We start from the raw sequence: 24,248 nt of genomic DNA on the forward strand, positions 1-24,248 counted from the left end.
TAGTCTAGACAGATGTATGTTGAGCATGAAAATTATACTATTTTCTCTATTGACCCATAATCATACGAAGAGTGCCATTTGAAATTTTCTTCTAGAGTGATCATTTTTTTCAAGCTTGTATATTTAAGTTCAGTGATTTCACTTAAATGGCAATGATAATTACCTATTAATTGTTATTTAAGTGAAATTACTGAACTTAAATATACAAGTTTGATCAAAATCATCATTAAAGAAGAACATTTCAAATGGCATTTAGAGGCTTTTGCATCTGAACTCTTCATACAGTCCTGAAAGCTAAAAATATATTTGGAGTTGATATAAGTATTGTAATTGAGACACAAGTTGTTTATGGTGTTACAGTATCACGGTAAGTGAAATATTTTATGGATAGATAGCAAACAGGTTTCTTTTTAGTACAGCAGCCTGCGCTCTTCCACTTGAACTTCTTGCTGGGATCCAAGGAAATTGAGGCACACAAGCCTTTCTCAGGATTTTCAGGATGTCCTCTCTCCCAGTAAGTGAATTTCACAGTGGATGGAAAATCGTCCTCGTTTTTCCAGTACCACTCTGTTGTGTACAGGTTGCGCCGCAGACCGATCCAGCCCTCTTTGGATTCTTGGAGTGTCGTGTTAAAAACCATCCTATTCACTGAGGTGTTAGCGACGACCCTGGCAAGCTGATCAGCGTTTTCCCAGCAGTACTGGCGGGACATGAACCAGCTCATTTCATCTTGACCAAGTAAAAATGTCTCCGGGGTCACAAGACAACCATTACCATCTAAACACACACACAAAAAATTTGGTTTTGAGTTGGAATTGAACCGTTTTCAAAGTGCTAACCAGTTAGCATAGCATGCTGCTAACCGATTAACCTGACTAAAAAGACACGGTCGCATGAAAATTTCAGTATGTGTGGGTTAAATGTTCAAGTACATCTATATAAAATAAGTTAATTCATTCAAAATGACAGTCTTAGTAAATATGTGTAGAATACAAACACAGACTTACCTGGGTTCATATTAATAGCAATCGCTGGGCTCCCATAGATGCTGTTGGACTCCAAGCGTTCTATCATATATACACCAATCTTTGAGGTAGGATGCCAGATAGTGCCTATCTCTTGCGCCTCCACCAGAGCCCAAGAGTACTCTGTGCCATTAATAACGCTCCATGTGATGGTTGAAGGCAAAGGCTGATCATTTAATCGCACACCAACAGTGCTGGATGTATTAGCAATCACCAAAGCCCCACTGCGTAAAGAATTAAAACCTAACAGATAGCAGCCAGAGAACATGCTTGTCGGAATGAGGTCTAGAATGAGTCCAGGACTGATCAAATGGAGGGAAACATGCACAGTGGTGGAAATAAAATTCCAGTATAACGGCAAGATTGTAGAATTTTGCACCAAAATACAATTACTAGTAAGACCCTGACAGACACTGCAGGATTGATTTGTAGTCAGAAGTAGCTGTTTGGCACTGAAGATAGAGGGCACGAGGAATGTGTCTGGAATCTTGTCAAACGCTGAGGGTTTGAGCTGGTTCACCACCATGTTGCATGAGCAGCTTACCGTTTCAAAACACGGATGGGTCAGGAGCACGGCCACTTTGGCCGTTGAATTTATTTCTCTCACTGTCTCATTAATTTCAATCTGGAAAAGATTGTAAGGACCAAGTGTTATTGTATCTGCCTGGCTCTGACCTCTTTCGTCAACCTGTTTGATGGTGACACTGTTGTTTCTGTCTACTGCATTGATAATCATCAGCCTGAAAGGGAGAAATTTGACCGCAGACGTCGTTAAAAGACTTAAGGACGCGGCTATCTTGGTGTAATTCAGAGCAGGGACCTGATATACCGTTCCGAGATGTTGTTCAGGCTGGACAACACGAGACTGGAATCTCTCCTGCCATCCACTCACAGAAAGAACTGTGATGTTTTTATCACTAGTGATTTGAACAGACTTATTGGAAGAAGCAAACTGGTATTCTTCAGCGTCCTTTTTTAAATTCACTGTCAGAATGGTCCCATTTTTGATGTATCTAGTGGTGTTGATGCTGCCAGTCGCCATATAGGTGATATTGACTGTAGTGTTTGGGTGGAGGGTGGTGATTTTCAGTAGGTTAGTAGTCTTTTTATAAAAAACAGCAATATTCTCAGGGAATGCAGTGATGAAACTAGTCCCACGACTGTCCATTGAAAGCCCTGTGAAAGTTCAACAGTCCAATCATGAATCAGTTTGTTTTGCCATTTAATCCAATTTATTTTCAGCCAATGGTAATCACTACTGATGCACCAATATTACTCTGTTGATAATAGAGGGTAAATACTTAGTATCAATATCATCATTATCATGTCTCTGGGAGCACTGAAATGACGACTTGATTTGAAAAAATTGGAATACTTTGGAAATGTCAAAGATTTGACTGATTTTTTAAAAAAAAAAACATGAACAATTGTAATATTTGTACAGGACAATTTGATTTAAAAAATATTCTCTTCTGGAGTTATCTTATTGTATTAGTGCATCCCCAGGAATCCCATTAGATAGTAACTTACCTTGACCAAACATTAAAATGGTGAACAGAACAGTCAACATGACTGCGTATTCTGCCTTTGCAGCTCCTCGTTGAGTGACTCGTGAAGTTGGCTTCAGATGGTAAGCCACTGCTGTGTGCTGAACTGCCAAATAAAGAAAGAGTAAATTATTTAATAGATATGTTAAAAACACTCAGTTGATCCAGTGTGTTCACTGTACAAAATTGACGTGCGCTCAATAAGAAGAAAAATTTTTCCACTGGAGGCTCTTGTCACAGTTAGTCAAACTAGTGCTGAAACAAGACTACTATGTAAAATACTTGCTTTCCATATATTTTGTCTCTCATTTGCAGTTTTTTAACGCTTGGGTTTGGTAAAAATGCAGATAAAATTTTATATTGTTAGATATTATTACAAAAAATATATATCCTTTGTATTATACTTTTTTAAAACGGACAGACATATACAATATATATATGATCCTATCAATATATATATATATATATATATATATATTATACACACACACTCACCTAAAGGATTATTAGGAACACCATACTAATGTGTTTGCCCCGCTTTCGCTTTCAGAACTCCCTTAATTCTATGTGGCATTGATTCAACAAGGTGCTGAAAGCATTCTTTAGAAATGTTGGCCCATACTGATAGGATAGCATCTTGTAGTTGATGGAGATTTGTGGGATGCACATCCAGGGCATGAAGCTCCCGTTCCAACACATCCCAAAGATGCTCTATTGGGTTGAGATCTGGTGACTGTGGGGGCCATTTTAGTACAGTGAACTCATTGTCATGTTCAAGAAACCAATTTGAAATGATTCGAGCTTTGTGACATGGTGCATTATCCTGCTGGATGTAGCCATCAGAGGATGGGTACATATTAGTGGCCATAAAGGGATGGATATGTTCAGAAACAATGCTCAGGGACGTGGCATTTAAACGATGCCCAATTGGCACTAAGCGGCCTAAAGTGTGCCAAGAAAACATCCCCCACACCATTACACCACCACCGCCAGCCTACACAGTGGTAACAAGGCATGATGGATCCATGTTCTCATTCTGTTTACGCCAAATTCGGACTCTACCTTCTGAATGTCTCAACAGAAAAAAAAGACTCATCAGACCAGGCAACATTTTTCCAATCTTCAACTGTCCAATTTTGGTGAGCTCTTGCAAATTGTAGCCTTTTTTTCCCTATTTGTAGTGGAGATGAGTGGTACCCGGTGGGGTCTTCTGCTGTTGTAGCCCATCCGCCTCAAGGTTGTGTGTGTTGTGGCTTCACAAATGCTTTGCTGCATACCTCGGTTGTAACGAGTTATTTCAGTCAAAGTTGCTCTTCTATCAGCTTGAATCAGTCGGCCCATTCTACTCTGGCATCAAGGCATTTTCAACCACAGGACTGCCACCTGGTGCTTTTCCACTGCTGGTACAGCTTAGAACGGTTTGGCTCGCATCGCTTTTTCCAATGTTTTTCGCTTTTCACACCATTCTTTGTAAACGCTAGAAATGGTTGTGCGTGAAAATCCCACTAACTGAGCAGATTGTGAAATACTCAGACCGGCCCGTCAGGCACCAACAACCATGCCACGCTCAAACTCATTTTAGGCAAGTCATGCAACTCAGCCGCCATCTTGGCAACGCCTCCGGGCAGCTATTTCAGACTAACAAGACCAGGCTCCTATCTAAATGAATGGGCAGAGTCAGAACTGCACTTTCACTGGTCACCAGGACATAAAAACTACATGTAACAGCAGTAAATTTGATAAAAACCGCTGAAAAAGTTTGATGCCCCAAAATAAGGTTTAAAACGCCCTTTTCCCTTTACTACACATGCACAGGGGTTCTCGTCTCCGCTGTCGCAAACATCAACTGTGCACATGCGTCACATGCTTGACTGTTAAAAGCAGACGATTGGTTTTTCAGCAGGAGGGGTGGGGCATGTGCATACAAACGCCATCTTTGGCGTTACAGGTTTTCCCTATATAGTTGTGTTGAGGGTTTAGGAAGTGGAATGTCTCTATAAAAATTGTCTCTGGCCATGCTCAAAATTGCTTAACTCTCCCTTAATTCCCATTTTGGCATTCAGTTTGGAGTTCAGGAGTCTTGACCAGGACCACACCCCTAAATGCATTGAAGCAACTGCCATGTGATTGGTTGATTGGATAATTGCATTTATGAGAAATTAAACTGGTGTTCCTAATAATCCTTTAGCTGAGTGTATAAAATCAATTCTTGTGATGGCAATTTTCAAAAAGTCTTCAATGTCACATAATTCTTCAGTAATCCTTCTAATATGATTTGGTGCTCAAGAAACATTTCTTCTTATAATCATTTTTATTTTTTTTAAAAGTTGTGCAGCTTAATATTTTTTTGTGGAAAGTGACATTATTTCAGGAATTTTTGAAGAAAGTTCAAGAGAGCAGAATTTATTTGAAATAGAAATATTTTGTTACTTTTTAAGCAAGCAAGAAAATTACTTTACAAGCAAGAAAATTAAAATAATAAATAGACAAATAGACATGTTATAGCCATCAAAAAGAATATGAAAATCCAGGAGGTTACTATCATTAATGGTAACAACATTAATATTTACTCTAATATTTAAATAGAGGTTTGAAATGTCATACAAAGCATATTAAATACCGTAAACAAAACCATTTGATATCAGTTCAAATCTATGAGGCTGTATTAAAGCTTTTTATTCATCTAAATAAACTGATTTGTCATGTGCTTAAATCGTTGGTATTTCTATAGAATTAACAACTGTTTGACGACATCCAATTATTCTGCATTACATTGAATTAGATTCAATTCTGAAGAAAAATAGCAGTCTACATTTTGTCATAGTGTTAGACTACTTTTGAAAGAAGAACATTCAGAAATATTTAAGTGGAATAATGCAAAAAATATCCTACCTTATATTTTGATCAGCGCTCTTCTTCAATTTGAACAGAGTGAGCCGTGCATTCTCTGTTCATTCAGTAAAAGAACATTTGACATTCAAAAATCGTTCTCTCCTCTCCCCATGTGGTTTTGCATAAGATGCTGGAAAGAGAAGTCTTAAGCTCAACAAGTTTCATATAACAAATGTAGAAATTCACCAACAACTTTATAAGAATCCACACTTTATTCACTCAAAATAATTCGGTTCCAAAACAGTACATTTCATGTTACATTTTTATCTGCCACCGAACTGACCATTGTTTGTATCAACACATCACAACTTTCAATTCTACTGTTTGCACTTCTCTTTTCTGAATTTCACAAAGTAGAAATTTCCTAAAGAATAATACATAACATTAAACTTATATCTCTTGAGTGTTCACTGTCTTTGTAATTTACTCCAGCGAACAGTGCTGCTGGGAAAACATGATGAAATTCATTTAGAGTTTTGTCAGAAGTTGGGCCAATATCATGTTTTCCATTAGAATTTTACAATATATACAAAAAACAACTCCCAATACAACATCTAGATGCCTTCAGTCTCTGAGCTGTGACATTAAAAAAACAGTGGCGTTTGGTCAGAGCCCTTTAAGCCCAAATTTGTGTATTTTCTACAGATATATTTGGTATTCAAAATACACAATTTCCTTTCCTTTGCATAAAATAATTGATATGTTAGTGGCAAAAGATGACGTAGGCTATTTTCATTCTTTTGACATGAAAAACTTTGCCTGGTACTTCATCTGTTAATCAAAACTGCAATAATATAATACAACGATCAAATTATTGGTGTTTGTTTATTTCAATATGGCTTGAATTGCTTCCTGAAGCAGCAACCTAACACCTCCTCTAAATAATAAAAAAAAACATTTCCGCATTTAAACATATATGATCGCCAATTTGAATTAATCTATAAATTTCTAACACAATTCTTTAAATTGAAAAAAACAGCCAACACAATCACCTCTAAAGAAACCTACAGAATAATTGTTTTTACAAAATGGAAATTTAGTTTTAGGCCTTTCTGTCTAATGTATTTAAAGGAGTAGTTAAAAAAAAAAAAGAAAAGAAAACATTTTTCAAACATGAGAATTTCCAAAATGCATTATGAAAATAGTCAAACTTGTGCGTTGTATTCCAAGTCTTCTAAATCCTTGTGCAAAAGAGATTAAAAATAAAGTCAGTTTTAATTGAAAACTTGCATGGCTTTAGAAGACAGGGATTATAGCACACAAGTCATTTGAACCACTTCTATGGTGCTTTATGAAGCTTGACAAACGTGATCACGATTGAATATTGTTGTATGGAAAAACAGCATAAAAACCCTTCAGAAAATCCCTTTATGTGTTCCAAAAAATGTTTTGATGACAGTTTTTAACTTGGGTGAACTGTTCAGGGACTGAACAACTATTTCATGACAGACATCCTCAAGAATCTGCTTATTAAATACGGCACTGAATATCCGGCAACTTAAACCAAGCTAAGGCTGTGGCAGGAAGCTGCAAAATTCATTCATTCCTGCCCACCCTCAGCATGACCTAGAGGTTTACGTGCTCCTCCAGGTCGGCCCGTGTGCTTGCGAGGACCCTTTCCTCGGCCCGTCCCGTCTGCCCTTCCAGCCCCTGTTCCTCCCCTCTTCCTTTTCTGTTCATGTCTTGGGGTTGCCGCTTCCTCTTTGAGAGCCTGAGCCCAAAAGGCATCAAAAGAACCTGGCGCTTGGTAACCCGGCTGGTTCTTATCAAGTGGGTCTCTGGAGAGCAGAACCCATACACTAGGTACATTTCTGCTGACCGTGAGACTGTCCAACCCGGCCTCAGGCTCCAGGGGCTCCCAGACCTCCTGAACCGTGCGGTAGGCCAGCTTGGTATGCTGGTGTAGGCAGCGAACACGCCGTTTCATGATCTCCACGCACGTGATGGCTTTAGCCACGCTCTGACCCACACCTGTGAACACGATTTGGCGGCATAGATTCTCCCCCAACCCAACGCTCACCTCTGAGCCTTCGCAGGTGTCTGGATGATCTGTCGAAGGGGCTTTCTCCTCCATACGGCTTAAAGCAAACCTCATCAGGTTGCGGATTTTGCTGCCATCCTTCACTCGAACTTCGGGAGTGTTGCTAGGCAGGTCGGGGAATGGACACGGGCAGGGCTGGTCAACTGTGCGTGCTTTTCTGTAGTTCTCCATGACATTTAGCCTTCACAAAGGACAAAAGGCAGAATGAATGACTGTATAGGCTATTAGTTATGCGAGTAATAATGTATTGTGGTTCAAGAGTAGTAGTTTGTTTTGGATAAAAGAAATTTCACAAAAAAATCCCAACATGTATCTATAAGTATATTAGGAACTCTAAGCCCAAATGTAAAGTGCGTTTTTTGTACTAAAGGCGTTGGTTTCAAAGATCCCCATATCCACTTAAGGTTGAAGAAACAAAAAAACATTTGACAGTGTCCTCAAAACATGAATGATTTTCATTGATGACAGGTCGTGGCAAGTTGTCATATGTTTATATGTTATCGAAAACAGCATAATTATTCAGAGTGACACATGAAAAATATTATGACAAACTTACTTTCGTTTCCTTTGCTAAAGTAGTTAGCGATCAGGCTAGCAAGTTCAGATGGCTGCAGCGGTTTTTCTAAATAATTGCGGCTTGCGTCGTTCCATATAACTGAAATGTGGGCGCTTAGGATCGAGAACCTTTTTTTAAAAAAAATGCAGAGTTAACTGACTACAGCTAAACCGACTGAAATACGAAATTCAAACTCAAACTACAGATCGCTTATCCACATGTAACGGCATGTGACGTCAGATCTTCCGTAAAGTGCCTCACATGTTCATGGGAAGTGTAGTTTGGATTTAGTAATTTTATTAAATCTTAGAACATTTTAAAATAAAATATATAATATAATATAATATAATATAATATAATATAATATAACATAATATAATAATAAATAAATAATTATTAAAAATAAACAAACATGACCCCAAAAACGAATTAATATAGGCCTATAACTAATTATGTAAAGTATCTGCCTAGTATTAATATATATCTATATATCTATATCTATATATTATCTATATCATCTATGTCTATTTCTCTCTCTCTCTCTCTCTCTCTCTCTCTCTCTATATATATATATATATATATTCCCCTTATGTTTTGCTCACATGCATTATTTAAATATTTTGTGAAGGGGTAAAATAAATTTAATATAGCTAAACAAGCAAGCTCATGCAAAGACCACATATAAGGAGAGAATAATCTCTTCAGGGAAATCTCTCGAATTACTGAGAATTCAGTCATGATAACATTATATGAAGTAAAAAAGTTCTGCTTTTGTTCTCAATTTTATTTTATGACTTAAAATGTAAAATCCCTTAATGTATTTGTATTTTTCTGATGGTCCCCCTTGTAAAAGAGCTGTTGTAACAGGTCAGACCGGCCCAACCCGTGAAGAAGAGTGATTTATATGAACGTAGCGCCACCGAGCGTTCAGAATTAGGAACTGGAATTAGATTGAAAAGGTTCTAAATCAATTGAAATTGAATCATAATTATTACAATCATAAGTAGCCTACTAAAAGTGTATTCATGTTTTGATACTTGATAAAACTGTCTATAGAAGACATTTTTTGAGTAGGCCTATTGTTTTTATGACCCCGTCCATTGCTGTTATATCCCGTCCCGTTACGGTGTGTGAGAAATCGCAGCAAACGATTCAATGCTAAAATGCACCTAATTAAATAACCTTAATGAATCTCTTAAACAAACATCCTTAATGGTATACTTAATAAAAACTATTACAATATACCAGATTAAAGAACATCTTTAAGTCAATTTAAAGTCACATAATGCAGGTCTATGGTCACCACCTCAAAGAGCATGCACAGAAAAGTCCAAATTAAACATGATTTAATGACTCGTAAAAGTAAGTACACAACTAGGACACACTAAGACATGAAATGAGCGGTTTGTGTTACCGGCGCTTGTGCAGACCGAAGTGCCTGTGCCCTCAGATCACGTGGACATGCTATAGTTACAAGAGGTAAAAACGATTGTTCGTTTCTCACACAAACCGCTCGTTTCTTGTCTTAGGCCATCAATGTGTACTTACATTTACGAGTCATTAAATCATGTTTAATCTGGACTTTTCTGTGCATGCTCGAGGTGGTGACCATAGACCTGCATCATATGACGGACAGACAAGAACGGTTTGACCTAAAAATATCAAAATTGAAACTACTCCGAAAACAAAGACACCTACATCTTGGATGCCCTTGAGGTAAGCTAAAACATACCAAAAATGTATTTCAAAGTGAACTATCCCTTTCAACTCAACCTATCAGGTCTCTATCCACACAGCTGCGACGTAAGGTGAGCTCTATTAGCCTATTAAAGACTGTTTGCATGTTGGATTCCAGCTCCTTCGTTCTTGTTGTCGGTTTGTGGCCACTAGGTGGAGAACAAAACAATACAGGAATACTTTTTGGGTGAAAATGTTGTCATCATTCACTCACCTTCAAGTTGTTCCAAACCAGTAGCCTATGCATTTCTTTCTTCTGCTGAACACAAAAGATGATATTTGGAAGAATGATGGTAGTTGATGGGACCCATTGAATTCCATAGTATCTTTTAAGTCAATGGGGCCCCATCAACTGTTTGGTTACCCTCAGGTACTAATAAAGAAGGTCTAGCGACAATGCTGATCATAGCATCCATTCCATTGAACCGTTAATCTGAAGCTGGACAGACTTGATCTTCTCTTGAGTGCTTGTCAATGTTTGCTTCACTATAGCATCTCTGCTGACAATAGCCTGAATGTACAGTAACTATATAGTTTTTTTTACATTCTGACAGGTTATAAATCTATCCAGCCTTGGTTAAAGAGAATTTGCACCTACAAAGCACACTCAACACACACATTAATTGGCTCTCGAGATAATATTCTGGTATGCTGTGCTTCATGAAAGCATATCATTTAATCAAATAATAGAGATTGCTTTAAATCATATGGTTTTCAGCAATTATACCGGTAGATGATTCAGACTCAAACATACAGAACAATGCCATAAGGGATGATTACAGTTACTAAAGTCATAAATAGGCAAATATGCAAGGCCGTCTAAATCAACTCATTGGCGGTATTCGATTAGAGGTGAAGGTCTCACACGTGTTCCGTCTTTTCTCATTGCAAAGGGATTTTTAATTAAATGCAATACATTTTATCCTACAGTATGTATTAACTCGTTATTTCATCTGACTCCAAAAATGAAAAGGTTTTCCAATGATATCTGCGCATCCTTAAATCTACGTGCATGTTTGACTATTCCTTTAAACTCTAATGAAAAATAAAGTCAAAGTCTGTTAGAACAATCAAATATATCAATTTATTATATCATATATTGTCTGGCTATGCATTTTATTACGTAATTTCATGAGCTTACAGTGGACATTTACTGCGTTCACCCCTTTGTTCACCTAAAGAAAATGTAGATGAGGTGAGACTTGTCTCAAAGGAAGAGGGGGAGGGAGTCAAATGTTAATTTCCAACAAGATCCTTTGTTTCATAGACCACTGGTCAGATATTTTCTCTTCAACCAGTGTTTTCAGCCTTACAGTGTGGTATTCATAACTCCAGGGTATATGTCCTGCTTCCATTTGAGCTGATGTCTAAGCTAAGTTGAAAATATAATTCAGGATCCATCTGTTTCCATTCATTCGTGGTATCAACGCAACTGCTTGACATCATTTCAAAAAGTCATTGACCTTATTTAATTTTATTATGCGTCTAAAATAAATCTAATGTAAAGACAAAAATACAGCTCAGATATGCAGGTGGTGATACAAATTTAAAGTTAATGAGCCTAAAGAAGAATAGCATTACTAGTAAGCACTAAACTTAAGGAATAGTGTTTAGAAACCAGTTTTGTGAAGGATTGAGGCATACTGGCCTTTTGTAGCAGACAGGCTTCTTTTTATCACAGCAGCGTGCACTCTGCCATTTGAAATCATTTTCAGGGTCCAGAGACATTGAAGCACATAAGCCCTTCAAATGGTCCAGTGGTTGCCCATCGTCCCAGTGGACGTAATCGACATTGGGTTCATACTCCTCCTGCCAGTACCACTCTGTAGTTAGTAGACTGCGGCGGAGACCGATCCAGCCCGTCCCGTTCTCCGTGGTCAGGTTATCGGCCATGTCCTTCAGGACGGCTTTGCTTACAGGACAGGCAAACTGTTTTCCATTATTCTTGCAGAACTCAAATGACTCGGTCCAACTCAGAGGGTCAGGTCCAACTGCAAATGCTCCAGGAACCAACGCACAGCCATGAAGATCTGAATGCATAAATAAATGAACATTTTACCTTCACAATTACATCCCTTGCCGGGGATGTGTGCCATTCAGAATGTTTCTTTTTATTATTATTATTATTCTAATAATTCAATTCCTGAAATTGAATTAAGGGACCAAACAGGGTTCAGAATTGGGTAGCACTGAACAATACTGTTCTGTCATTAATGAAGAACTACACAGGAACAAATGAGTAACACAATATTAACTTAGTAACTATTAACTCATTAATGAATAAATTAGTCGAAAACGTATATGATTATGATTGTATATGAGTATATGATTCATTCTAAAGTGAGGATCATGGTGACTCAAGTATTATCAAATCCTTCAGAAGGAATGACTAATTATTTGGACCAGTATTCTAAAATGAAAAACATGAAAGCTCTCTAGTAATGACTGAAATCATTAAGCATTTGAGTTTTTGTAAGGTTTTAGATAATGACTCAAGTGTTAAGACATCCTCCTAAAAAAAATACTAATAATTTGGATCAGTATATTACAGAGAAGACCATTCTGTTACCCAGAATTACTAATCAAATTTGAATTAACATCATACAGTACAACAGTAATTTTAACTAAAAACGATTAGATAGATGGATAGATGGATAGATGGATAGATAGATAGATAGATAGATAGATAGATAGATAGATAGATAGATAGATAGATAGATAGATAGATAGATAGATAGATAGATAGATAGATAGATAGATAGATAGATAGATACGCCTGTTCTCATCCCAAGGTGTCATATACTGACGCGTTTGCCATCCAACGCACATGGCACCCTTTAGCATCAATATGAGACGCAGACATGGGCCAGAAGGCGCCCTCTAGTGGTCTTACCCTACTACCATACCAAACTGTTCAAAGGGCTTTAAAAAAATTCCAGACATGAATAAGTGTCTTATCAAGCGAAACGATCGCGCATTTAAAAAAAATAACAAAGTTTAAGTTTTATAAGCTCAAAAGGTCGCCTTGCTCTGTACTGCGATGCACGTTCGTTACTATCCAGTTCGCATTCGTTCATCAAAATGAACAAATCTTTTTCCGAGGCAATTCGTTCGTTGAATAAATAAACCAAATGACTCTAAAAAAGATTCGTTCATTTTGATGAACGAGTTCGAACAGGAGAGTCATAAACGTGCATCGCAGTAGCCTACAAAGCAAGGCGACCTTTTGAGCTTATAAAACTTAAAGGGACTCTGTGTAGGAAATACCCCCATCTAGTGGTTAAATATTATTTTGCATCCAAACGAATTTTGCTCTCCAGCGCCTCGCATTTTCAAGTGCGTATTGCATCTACGGTTGCCGTTATGTACCAAAAATGCTATGACAGGATGTCTTGTAGTATCACTTCATCGAGTTTTTCTCCGGGTGAACAGGTTTGTAACTTAAAAAAAACAGCAACTTATGTGTTAACTTATGTGTACAATTTATGTGTCTAGCTGTATAAATTAATTTTAATTCTCTGTACAATCTTATCCACATAGCAAAATCACAATTTTAGCTAATTGATCATTTATATATAAAAAGAAAGCTATAGAAAATCTTACAGAGAGCAATATTTTCTTACAATCATTATCTCTATATTCTTACTGAATTTATAGGTTATAAAGAATTAACTTACAAACCTTGTTTTTAGCACCTTCCTTCACAATAGCTGCGAGTAAAGTAGTCAATAGCTGCTATTCATCAAAGACCTTGTTTAACTTTTTTACCTATAAATGTTAGGCTACTGTCTATATAATAAAGTACACAACCAAGCAATGACAAAAAAATTAAGTCAGACTGTAACATTGACTAACCTGTCGAGGAGAAAGCAGGCAACTTCAGCGTCTCTTCTGAAATCTTTCTGCTGCATTAGCTATTTCCACGGTTGAAAACGCTATCCCGATATTTAAGGCCATTGCACACTGAGTACGAAATTTTCGTATGCGTATTTTCCTGTACGTCAGCCTAAAAATTCGTCACGCATAGAAACCTTGCACACCGAGTCCGTTGCGTATTTATTAAACCTTTGCGGGAAAAAACGCAAAAATACCAAATGGATTCGTCAAGCAGTGAGGATGATTTTTGCCCTCTCTCATATTGAAAAGAGAAGAAATAGAAAATATCCATCCAATCCTGAAATTGCGCCGAGAGGATTTATCCTGAGCGATTCAAAATTTACCTCAGAATGTCAGCGGGACAGTTTGATGCTTTGCTAGCGATTCTGGAGCCACATATTAAAAACAAGACCACCAATTTCCGTGAACCATCGATTCTGAACGGAGACTGGCAGTGTGTCTGGTATGGACCAGGTATGGACACACACAAACACACACACACCCGCGCGCGGCCCTGTGGAAGCGCTGGGCAGACAGAACAGCTAGGCTGTTATTGTGTATGTATTGTGTTGTGCCCAAATAATACATTAGTTATTGAATAGGCTGCTCAATCACACCTTATTCGATCCTAAATTTCAATCTGATTGAAAGGGGAGGTTTATTAATTTCATAATCCAATAGCTATAGAGAAGAGAACATAAACACTTGATCGAATTGAAAACCGAAACTGAAAGCACGGCGCATAATGTTCAATGATTTGAGGACGAGCTCCCCCGGCCCTGAATTGTCAAAAGACCTCTCAAAATGCTGGCTCTGGATGCGAAAAACGCAGAAAATCGAACCATATCCGATTAATTTTATGACGGAAAAATTAATGGCCGTGTTTTTTGCAATCTCCGGTCACGTTTCCTTTTTCGTTCAAGTCTGGCCTTTTTTTGCGATGAGGATGCATTCTCCTGTGACTCGGCATATGGTCCGCAACAAATAATAGAGCAAAAGAGCAATCAGCAATCATAGGAGTGCAATGCAGCCGTTTAAACTTGCAGGGAATGCGCCTCTCAATGTGACGTGACGATGGCTCTGAGTCTGAACGAAAACGCGTTGTGGAAACGCGTTTGGCTGGTGGTACTTTTTGACCCTCTCTGCTATTATAGTTTTCAAGATGGCGGAACGGACATGGAAGCCTCCGTGAACCTACCCGTCCCATGTACATAAAGATAATAAATTCTTCATTTACGAGGATAAGTCAGATAATTTGCAGAGGTATTTGTACACCATTGAGGACATATTTATGAATAAAAATATTGATTTCAGATAATAAAATACCTAAAAATCTACACAGAGTCCCTTTAATGAAAACTTTCAAAAAAAAATTGAAAAAAAAAAATTAGCGATCATTTCGCTTGAGAAGACCCTTATTCATCGTCTGGAATCGTTTAAAGCCCTTTGAACAGTTTGCAGTTTGTACTTAAAGTGTCTTTTGGACCTTGAATAATTTAGTTACCAGTAAAGTCCATTATATGGAGAAAAATCCTGGAATGTTTTCATCAAAAACCTTCATTTCTTTTCGACTAAAAAAATAAAGAAAGACATGGACATCTTGGATGACATGGGGGGTGAGTAAATTATCGAGATGGTCCTCACTGCAGAACATGAAATCCATGGGGAGGAGTCGGATCCAGATCCAACTCCTCCCACCATACATGCACCTAAACCTAACCAACTCCGCCCCCTGATCCCTAATCCCACCCCTAATCCCTAAACCCAACCGTGATCGTGATCCGACTCCTCCCCGTGGATCTCATGTTCTGCATTGAGGTGCTACTGAAATTATCAGCAAAAGTGTTTTTTTTTAAAAACTCCATTAACCGAAGCGTGTTATATTGACGGTAAAGGGTGTCATGTGCGTTGGATATAAATGCATTGGCAAAAGCGTCAGTATATGATGCCTTGGGATGAGAATGTGTTGGATAGATAGATAGATAGATAGATAGATAGATAGATAGATAGATAGATAGATAGATAGATAGATAGATTTTTTTTTTGTACCTGGTTTTTCAGTGATGGGTATAGCTGGGCCTCCAAAAAGTACTTTCATACGCACATATTCCAACATATAAACAGCAATCTTTGAGGTTGGATGCCAGATTGTGGCCCTTTGGTCTTGAATAGTTACTTCAGTCGAAGAGTACTTTGTGCCGGCAATTTCAGTCCATTCAGATGCTGATAGCAAACCATTATGTGTGCGCACATCATCTTTGCTGTCTGTTTCAGCTATCACCACAGCCTTGCCATTTTGTGTAGAAAACTGCAGCAGGTAGCAAGCAAAAAACATGGTGTCTGGGATCAACTCCACAATGAGGCCCGGACTGAGAAGTCTGAGGGACGCTCTCTCCGAAGCATTTACCAGTTGAGATGTCTCCAGGTTTGAAAACGGCAGAAGACCTGAGGGATTAGCTTCTAACTGGGTACCATTATGAAAGAGCGAAGATGGGTTTTCTGACAGCACAAGTAACTGGGTCTCGGCCACATTGAAGATGGATGGTACGATAAAGCTCAGTCCCTGAAACTTCGTGGGAAGAATCTGATTCATTATCATGTTACAGTAACAGTCTCCAGTCTCTACACACGGGTGGGTCAATATCACAGCTACTTCTTTGCTAGATCTGACCCTCAGCACGGAATTGTTGTTCTGAAGCTGGACCAGCTGGTAAGGATCGATATCGAAAGTCTCTTCTTGAGCACCTGCTGATGTTTGCCTGACTACAGTGATGGTGTTTTGACTGTTCACAGCATTGATAATGAGCAGCTTGAATGAGCTGTATCTCATGGTCGTACGGACAAGCATAGAAAGGTTGAAGGATTCAAGATACCCTGGGTAATCCAGCAGAGGGATCAGATAGTCTGTACCGAGATTAACCGTGGGCTGGACGACACTGGTCTGGGTGCTTGTTGCCCGCTTACTTAGAGAAACCACTGTGATTTTTTTGTCACTGGTAACTCTGACAGATGCGGTCGAAGAGCCCAGCTGATATACTTCAGCAGATTTTGGAAACAGCACGTTCATGGTCTGCCCTGACTGCTGGATTTTTAAGTCTTTCTGTGTGTTTTGGTAGAAGACTGTGAATTTAGTGTCGTCATAAAGGGCCGTGACTTTTAAATAGTTCCAGGGATGCTTTGGATGGAAGAAACCTAGGTTCTCTGGAAAGGCAGTGATGAAGTTGTCTCCATAGCTCACTACTGTAAGACCTTAAATAAAAATGTTCATTGTACATGAGCTGTACTGCTTTCCAAATAACTTTTAAAAAAAAACAGAGGCTCATAAAACATTTTCAGGTGGTATTGAAAAGTACAACAGAAACTGCCCAATCTGGGAGAAACCAGATCAGAAAATCATCAGTAAATTAATATTACATTTATTCAAACCACAGACATAGAAGATAGTAAAAGAGCTTCCCTTACCTTGGCGAAACATTGATGCGATCAGCAGAACAACAAGCATGATCATGGCTTTAACTTGCTGGAAGAAAAGACAAACTAAGACAAAAAACAAAAATTGGTTGTAAAATATGTTTTGGCACACATTAATGCATAAGGTTTTTAAATACATGCAACACATAATTCTGTCACAAAGCAACTAAATAGAACAAACTCAATTAAATTGATCCATAGATTGTCGAAAAAGTAAAAAACAATGTAATATTATCCACGTAAAAGATAATGAAACAACAAAAAAAGGTTTTCTTTTTTTTACGTCTTAAGATTTTCTCTGCATTTCATGCAAGGTAAATATGGATTTCTTTCAATTACAGCAAAAACTCTTACCAGATGTCTTGGTCAGGACTGTTCTCCTTTCTAAGAATCACGTCTTTGCCCTTATTTTAGTTAAAACACATTTGACTTTCAAAATGCTTGATTTTCTCTCAGATTTGCATAGGATCCTGGCTATTACGCAATTGACTTACATGGTTCAATTGACAGAATGACATTCACAATGCAAAATCATGCTTCTAAATCCATAAAATGCCATACCATACATCCACCAGATTTGCTCAAGAGCGTTTAAAAACATGTTTTCAATTGTTATCACAATCGCTTCGCCGCGGTTGTTTACTGCATGAAGACAGCCAAATGTGGCATTACTGATAAAACAAGACAGTACGGCACAAATGACTCACATGATGCTAACATTTCCCATCTATGATAAATATACATTAGAAAAAAACATTTTAGATTTTAAAGTCGGATTACACTGATAAATGACAAATATAAAAAAAACACACACACATTACGTCCCGTACAAAACCATAAAGAGGAAGACACAAATTATGAATTAAAAAATAATTTATTGAAAACAACTGAATTTGTTAATTAGTTACATAAATGCATACACACACGCACACAAAAAAAGTCAGATCAACCAATCGCTGTTGAGGCACAAAAACACTCGCTAGACTTTATATTTTCTATTTATTTATGTAGTAACATACATTTTGTAACAGATACGTTTAATATTAAATAGAATGGTCTATGCTGGTTTAAAACTATGGCGAAATGTAGACGTTCTTGTAGCAATTAAAATGAGCAAGACTTTGCTTAAGATTTTGCTTGTTACCTGATTATGCCTATTTTCAGTGTCTATGTGTTTAAGAACCCTAGATTTGCCTAAATGACATCGCAGCATGGAGGCGATGGTGAGCTGAAAGGAGCCAGCCAACAGAGTATTAACATACCCAAAATGCACCAGAGAATCAAGCCAAACAGGCTTGAAGGAGTGGCCCTTTTCAAGAGCATTGTGAACGGATGACATATACTTGTATTCAGCTTAAAGGAGTAGTTCACTTTTAAAAAAAACTTTTGCTGATAATTTACTCACCCCCATGTTCATCCAAGATGTCCATTTCTTTCTTCAGTTGAAAAGAAATTAAGGTTTTTGATGAAAATATTCCAGGATTTTCTCCATATAATGGACTTCAATGGGAACCAAACGGTTCAAGGTCCAAAACACAGTTTCAGTGCAAACTGTTCAAAGGGCTTTAAACGATGATGAATAAGGGTCTTATCAAGCGAAACGATTTCTCATTTAAAAAAATATCAAAGTTTGTGATGTGCATTCGTGACTCTCCTGTTTGAACTCGTTTATCAAAATGAACAAATCTTTTTTCATGTCATTTGGTTCATTCAACAGACGAAATTAACAAGTTGACTCGGGATTCGTTCATTTAAAAAAAAAACGAGTTTGAACAGGAGAGTCACGAACGCGCATCACAGAACAGAGCAAGGCAAGCATTTGAGCTTATAAAACTTAAACTTTCTTATTTTTTTTTTTAAATGAGTGATCGTTTTGCTTGATAAGACCCTTATTTATCGTTTGGAATCGTTTTAACCCCCTTTGAACAGTTTGCAGTTTACACTGAAACTCTCGTTTGGGCCTTGAACCGTTTGGTTTCTTATTGAAGTCCATTATATGGAGAAAAATCCTGGAATGTTTTCATCAAAAACCTTCATTTCTTTTCGACTGAACGACTGGACATCTTGGATGACATGGGGGTGAGTAAAATTTCAGCAAAAGTTTCTTTAAAAGTGAACTACTCCTTTAACTAATTTCACTTTAGATCACTCTATATTACATCTGACATTGCAACAGTTTTTACAGTTGTCCAGCTTGACAGCCTATTCAGTTTGTGCGATAACAGTACGCCATAAAATATTTCATTAACTATCATGGACAATAACATATTTTATTGCGTTTTTAAAAGATCCACATATTTTAATGTTGAAAAAAAATAGTGTTAAAATTGCTTTACATTACGCATAGCAAAAGGTTTTATATAATTGAGAAATTAGATTTTGATTTAGTCACCGAATTCAAATTAAAATAAATGACATTGATTTAAAGGACAAACAGTTTGGTTAACGATATAAAAATTATTATGCAGTGAATCAAAGGTCAAACCACTGAAGTACAGGGCCTTTTTGTAGCAGACGGGCCTCATCTTAGAGCAACAGGGCACACTCTTCCAGGAGAAATCCTTGTTGGCATCCTGCGACACAGAAGCGCACAAAGATTTCCAGGGGGTCTCCTGATGCCCATCGGCCCACTTTGTATAGTTCATGGTGTATTCGCTATTATTGCCGTTCTTCCAGTACCACTCTAATGTGAGCAGACTGCGCCGCAGCCCGATCCAGAAGTACCTGGGGCCGACGTCTTTTAGCAGAAAGTTGGTCATTTCCCTTTGGGCCCTTGCACTGCTTGCTATGCTCAGCTGTAAAGTTGCATTTAAGCAGTAATCATGGGATTCGGGCCACGTCATGACATCAGTAGTGGTGTTATATAGTGCAGGATCTGCCATACAGCCATCACGATCTATGTGCATACAAACATACAGTGACTTTTTCAGTAACCACTGGGAATTTTGATTTCGTTCATGCTTTAATGTAACTTCAAGTATAGGCCTGTATATGATATATCGGTCAATACATGAAACAATAGGAACGCTTTTTTTTTTTTTTTTTTGGACGATTATCTGAGCTATTTTCTACGTGAAGAAGACAGGTTTTTATTTTCAAGCTCTAAAAATTTCAGTTGTGCATTTATTTACATTTATGCATTTGGCACACGCTTTTATCCAAAGCCACTTACATTGCATTTCAAGATACACATTTAAATTCTTATCAGTTGCTTTCCCTGGGAATCGAACCCATGACCGCCAACACGCTACTGTTTGAGCTACAGGAAGATTATTTGATTAAATGCAGTAAAAAAACAACATAAAATTGTGAAATATCCTTTGATATAGGATATATTTAAAATTAATGTCTTCTATTTGAATATATATTTAAATCTAATTTACTCCTGTCATGCAAAGCTGAATTTTCAGCATCATTACTCCAGTCTTTAGTGTCATATGATCCAGAAATTTGACTACACTGATCTGCTGCTCAAGAAACATTTCTTATTATTATTACTATCAATGTTAAAACAGTTGTGCTGCTTAATCTTTTTGTGGAAATCATGATACATTTTGTTTTCAGGATTCTTAGTTAAATAACATTTTAAAAGAATTAATTTAATGAAAAAAATCCACTTTTGATCAATTTAATGCATCCTTGCTGAATAAAAGCAAGAAAATCCTTTCATTTCAAAAATAAAAATCTTACCAACCCCATGAAAATATAACGGTTGTGTATAGAAGTAGTATAATTATACCCGGTATTATGCATTGTGAGTAAATAAAGAAATATAAAACATATTGGGTCTGAATCCAGTTTCGAAATAATTCCATCGTACAATTTTTTCTTCAGAATTACATAACATTTCAGAAGTCAAAAAGGTTGTAAAAAAGAATATTCAGCCCAAACTCATCCCAAGGCGTCATATACTGACGCTTTTGACATTTCGTCTACATCATTACGCACATGGCACCCTTTAGCGTCAATATGAGACACAGATATATATGGACCAGAAGGCGCTTCCTAGTGGTCTAACCCTAAGACCTAAACCTACCCATAACCAAGCAAAGCTCTGTGCGTGTTATATTGACTCTAAAGGGCGCCATATGCATTGGATTTAGACGAAATGTCACTGTAAGACGCCCTAGGATGAGAATGCGTTGGAAAATTTCAAGTTGACTTTAATCAAAGTCAACTCTAGGATAAGAAAGATATCACCTTACCTGGATCTTCGTTTAAAATCACAGCTGGGCCTCCGTAAGGAATTCCACTCTCCATTTTCTCGAACATGTACACCCCGATCCTGGAGGCTGGATGCCAGATGACATGCGTGCCTCTAAGCGACACTGATACCGAAGAGTATCTTGAATTGGCGACAGTTTTCCAGTCAGTGGATGAAAGCAAACCGCCGTCCACATACACATCTCCTCTACTGGCTGTTTCAGCGATGATCAAGACCTCAGCCCCCGTTGAGTTCACCTGCAGCAGGAAACAGGCAGCAAACATGCTTTCCGGCATGAGTTCTAAGATGAAGCCTGGACTGATAAGCCTGATGGACACATTGTTTGATGCAGTGATGAGCTGAGGTCCACTTTCGAGGTACGGGAAGGAAATTAGATCTGAATTTGAGGCTGGAATCTTTATATTCTGAGCTGTGAGCGTGAGATTCGTCGTGGATGTCACTTGTAGCCAAGTTGAATTCAGGTTCTTCACCGACGGCACGACAAAAGTCTGACCCCACAGATTTTCGGGGAGAACGTGGTTCGTCACCATGTTGCAAACACACCAGGATGTTTCAGCGCACGGATGGGTCAACAGCACAGCCACGGTGTTATTAGAGTACACTTTAATCTCCGACCCGTTGGTTTGGAACTGGTAAAGTTCGTGCGGGTGGAGCGTAAAGTTAAAGGTTTGTTGAGCGTTCATGCTAACTGTTTGGATGGAGATGGTGTTTATGATGCTCCCAGCATTGATAATGATGCATCTCCAGTTATCCAAAGCCCTGCTGTACAAGGACGCCAGCATCTGATTGTAATTGATGAAGGGGATTGAATACTGCTTTCCCAGATTCTTTACAGGTTGAACAAAAGAAGACTGCACGCTGTCGCCTCGCTGACTGATCCAAAGAACCACGATCAGTTTACTGCTATTGATTCTGACAGAATAAAAGGAGTGTTTGAACTGATATTGCTCGACATACGTGGGAAAATGGACAACTCTGGTCTGCCCAGATTGGAGGTTTTCATTATATACGTTTGTGCGGTTGAAGGTGATCGAGACGGTGGTGTCGGTGTAGAAAGCGGTGATTTGGAGCATGTTGGAGGACGCTTGTGGATGGTAGCTGGCAATGTTCTCCGGGAATGCCGTGATGAAGTCTTTTCCAAAGCTCTCCACTGATAGCCCTGTCAAATCGTCAGTTTAAAGTTCATTGTATTATACAGAGTATAGATACCCTGATATGACATTCCCACAATTACGACTTCCTTCAATTCTGGATTTCCTACAATCACTCTGCACTCTTTTACACTCTTCCATAATAAAATAATTTTAAACTCAAACCAATATTTCAGATGGTTTAATAGCAAAATAAACATGGTGAAGACCTGGCTATCTTCTTAATGGCCATCTAATTACACACTCTTAAAATATAAAGGTACTGCCATTGATGGTTCTAATATAACTAACTAAAATGGAAACAAGCTTAATCATTAATATCAAATTTAGGACTAAGAAAGTTGCTTATTAAGTAATCAATAATTGCTGAAAGAGATTCGACTCATTAATAACTATTGTGATGGATTTTAAATAGATAAGATTAATGATGTTACTAACCATAAAAAAACGACTTCAGATGAAGCATCTTATGATAAACTTTTATCACACTTCTCGTTTTTATGTCCGATGGTGACTAACTTTCCATTCTAGATCTAACAATAAACCAAAATAAATCATACTTCCTTTTATTTAGGATGTAGCCATCAGACGAACTTGCAATATGATCTATCATTCTAACAAACATTTGACTCAATGTAACCTTGGTCAAAACGGACTAAACGTCCTGTTCTTTGTCTGTATTGTGAAATGATTTATTGCAATTTTAACCCCTTACAACGTTTTTTACACTATACACTATAAAAAATTATTGTTGGTTTAACTTTAAAAAATAAGTAACCTGATTGCCTTAATATTTGAAGTTCATTGAATTGAGTTAATACAATGAAGGAGATTGAGTTAATCATCAGAAACTCAAAATATTATGTTATCTGAGCTACATAAATTATTTAAGTTAAGATTATTTAAGAAAAAATGTTGTATGTATGTTTTTTTACACTGTGTGTGAATATGAGAGAGGCGATTTACCCTGGCCAACCAGTGACATGATGAAGAGAAGATGAAACAGCATCACTGTTACTCTGAGCAGCTACTGGTGTTATATCGGCCAAATCTGCAATCAAGAGGAAAAATAATGATGAGAGTTAATCACACAAAATGGGAAATAACAAAACTAAATTCAAATTGAAAGATGTAGAAGCTGTCGAGCTTACTTTAAGGAAATATTTCTACATGAACTGACTAACATTAAAAAACAGGTTGAACCAGTTACTTATTTTAAAAACATATTTGACTTATAGAGAATTTCTATTAAATAAACTGACATTGATGAAAAACTTTGAGCGCTATAAAAGTGCACACTGTAAAAAAAAGTTCATTTCAGCTAATATTACATTAACTTTTGAAACGTTTGAAAATTGCTTAATATATTTTGACGAGTTAAAGCAATGTAAAAACATATGTTGATCTTATCATTTTATTTTTTGGATTAAAGCTATAAACATAACCCATACAAACGTCTTGATTCAAACAGTTCTCAAATTTATGATTGCAAAACAGAAAGTTCATAAGCATGCCTATGTAGTTCTGTGTTAATATCTAACATTCTGTTGTCATGCAGTATCAATAAGACTTACCTGATGCTTAAAGGCCACAGTTCTTCCGCTCTCTGAACAAACTCATCTTCATGTGTATGTTTATCCAGCAACACACAGGCACATTTTACATTCAAAACACATTTAGGCCTCGCAACATTAGTTTGCATAATGAGCTGTTGACAGAGCTATTTG

The 24,248-nt window shown here is 37.5% G+C and overlaps 4 protein-coding genes across 4 annotated transcripts; all 4 read right to left on the reverse strand.

The window, feature by feature from the left end:
- Positions 1–194: 194 nt before the first annotated feature.
- LOC120462319 (IgGFc-binding protein) lies at positions 195–6,447 on the reverse strand. Its single transcript, XM_039650923.2, has 4 exons — positions 5,465–6,447; positions 2,556–2,678; positions 1,008–2,201; positions 195–777 (listed from the first exon to the last, which is right to left on the reverse strand). The coding sequence occupies exons 2-4, from the start codon at positions 2,593–2,595 to the stop codon at positions 347–349; spliced, it is 1,665 nt and encodes a 554-aa protein (XP_039506857.2). The 5' UTR covers positions 2,596–2,678; positions 5,465–6,447; the 3' UTR covers positions 195–346.
- Positions 6,448–6,597: 150 nt separating this feature from the next.
- On the reverse strand, positions 6,598–8,308 carry rpp25l (ribonuclease P/MRP 25 subunit-like). The gene is made up of 2 exons (XM_039650924.2): positions 8,062–8,308; positions 6,598–7,686 (listed from the first exon to the last, which is right to left on the reverse strand). The coding sequence occupies exon 2, from the start codon at positions 7,674–7,676 to the stop codon at positions 7,005–7,007; it is 672 nt and encodes a 223-aa protein (XP_039506858.2). The 5' UTR covers positions 7,677–7,686; positions 8,062–8,308; the 3' UTR covers positions 6,598–7,004.
- A 2,589-nt stretch (positions 8,309–10,897) lies between these two features.
- On the reverse strand, positions 10,898–17,914 carry LOC120462162 (peptidylaminoacyl-L/D-isomerase). Its single transcript, XM_039650667.2, has 3 exons — positions 17,137–17,914; positions 15,724–16,923; positions 10,898–11,828 (listed from the first exon to the last, which is right to left on the reverse strand). The coding sequence occupies exons 1-3, from the start codon at positions 17,291–17,293 to the stop codon at positions 11,395–11,397; spliced, it is 1,791 nt and encodes a 596-aa protein (XP_039506601.2). The 5' UTR covers positions 17,294–17,914; the 3' UTR covers positions 10,898–11,394.
- Positions 17,915–19,206: 1,292 nt separating this feature from the next.
- Positions 19,207–24,199, reverse strand: LOC120462126 (uncharacterized). Its single transcript, XM_089117903.1, has 3 exons — positions 23,488–24,199; positions 21,351–22,529; positions 19,207–20,041 (listed from the first exon to the last, which is right to left on the reverse strand). The coding sequence occupies exons 1-3, from the start codon at positions 23,528–23,530 to the stop codon at positions 19,548–19,550; spliced, it is 1,716 nt and encodes a 571-aa protein (XP_088974029.1). The 5' UTR covers positions 23,531–24,199; the 3' UTR covers positions 19,207–19,547.
- Positions 24,200–24,248: the final 49 nt, after the last annotated feature.

The sequence above is a fragment of the Pimephales promelas genome, chromosome 12, assembly GCF_988280905.1.
Source record: "Pimephales promelas chromosome 12, fPimPro1.hap1.1, whole genome shotgun sequence".
NCBI classification, from domain to species: Eukaryota; Metazoa; Chordata; class Actinopteri; order Cypriniformes; family Leuciscidae; genus Pimephales; species Pimephales promelas.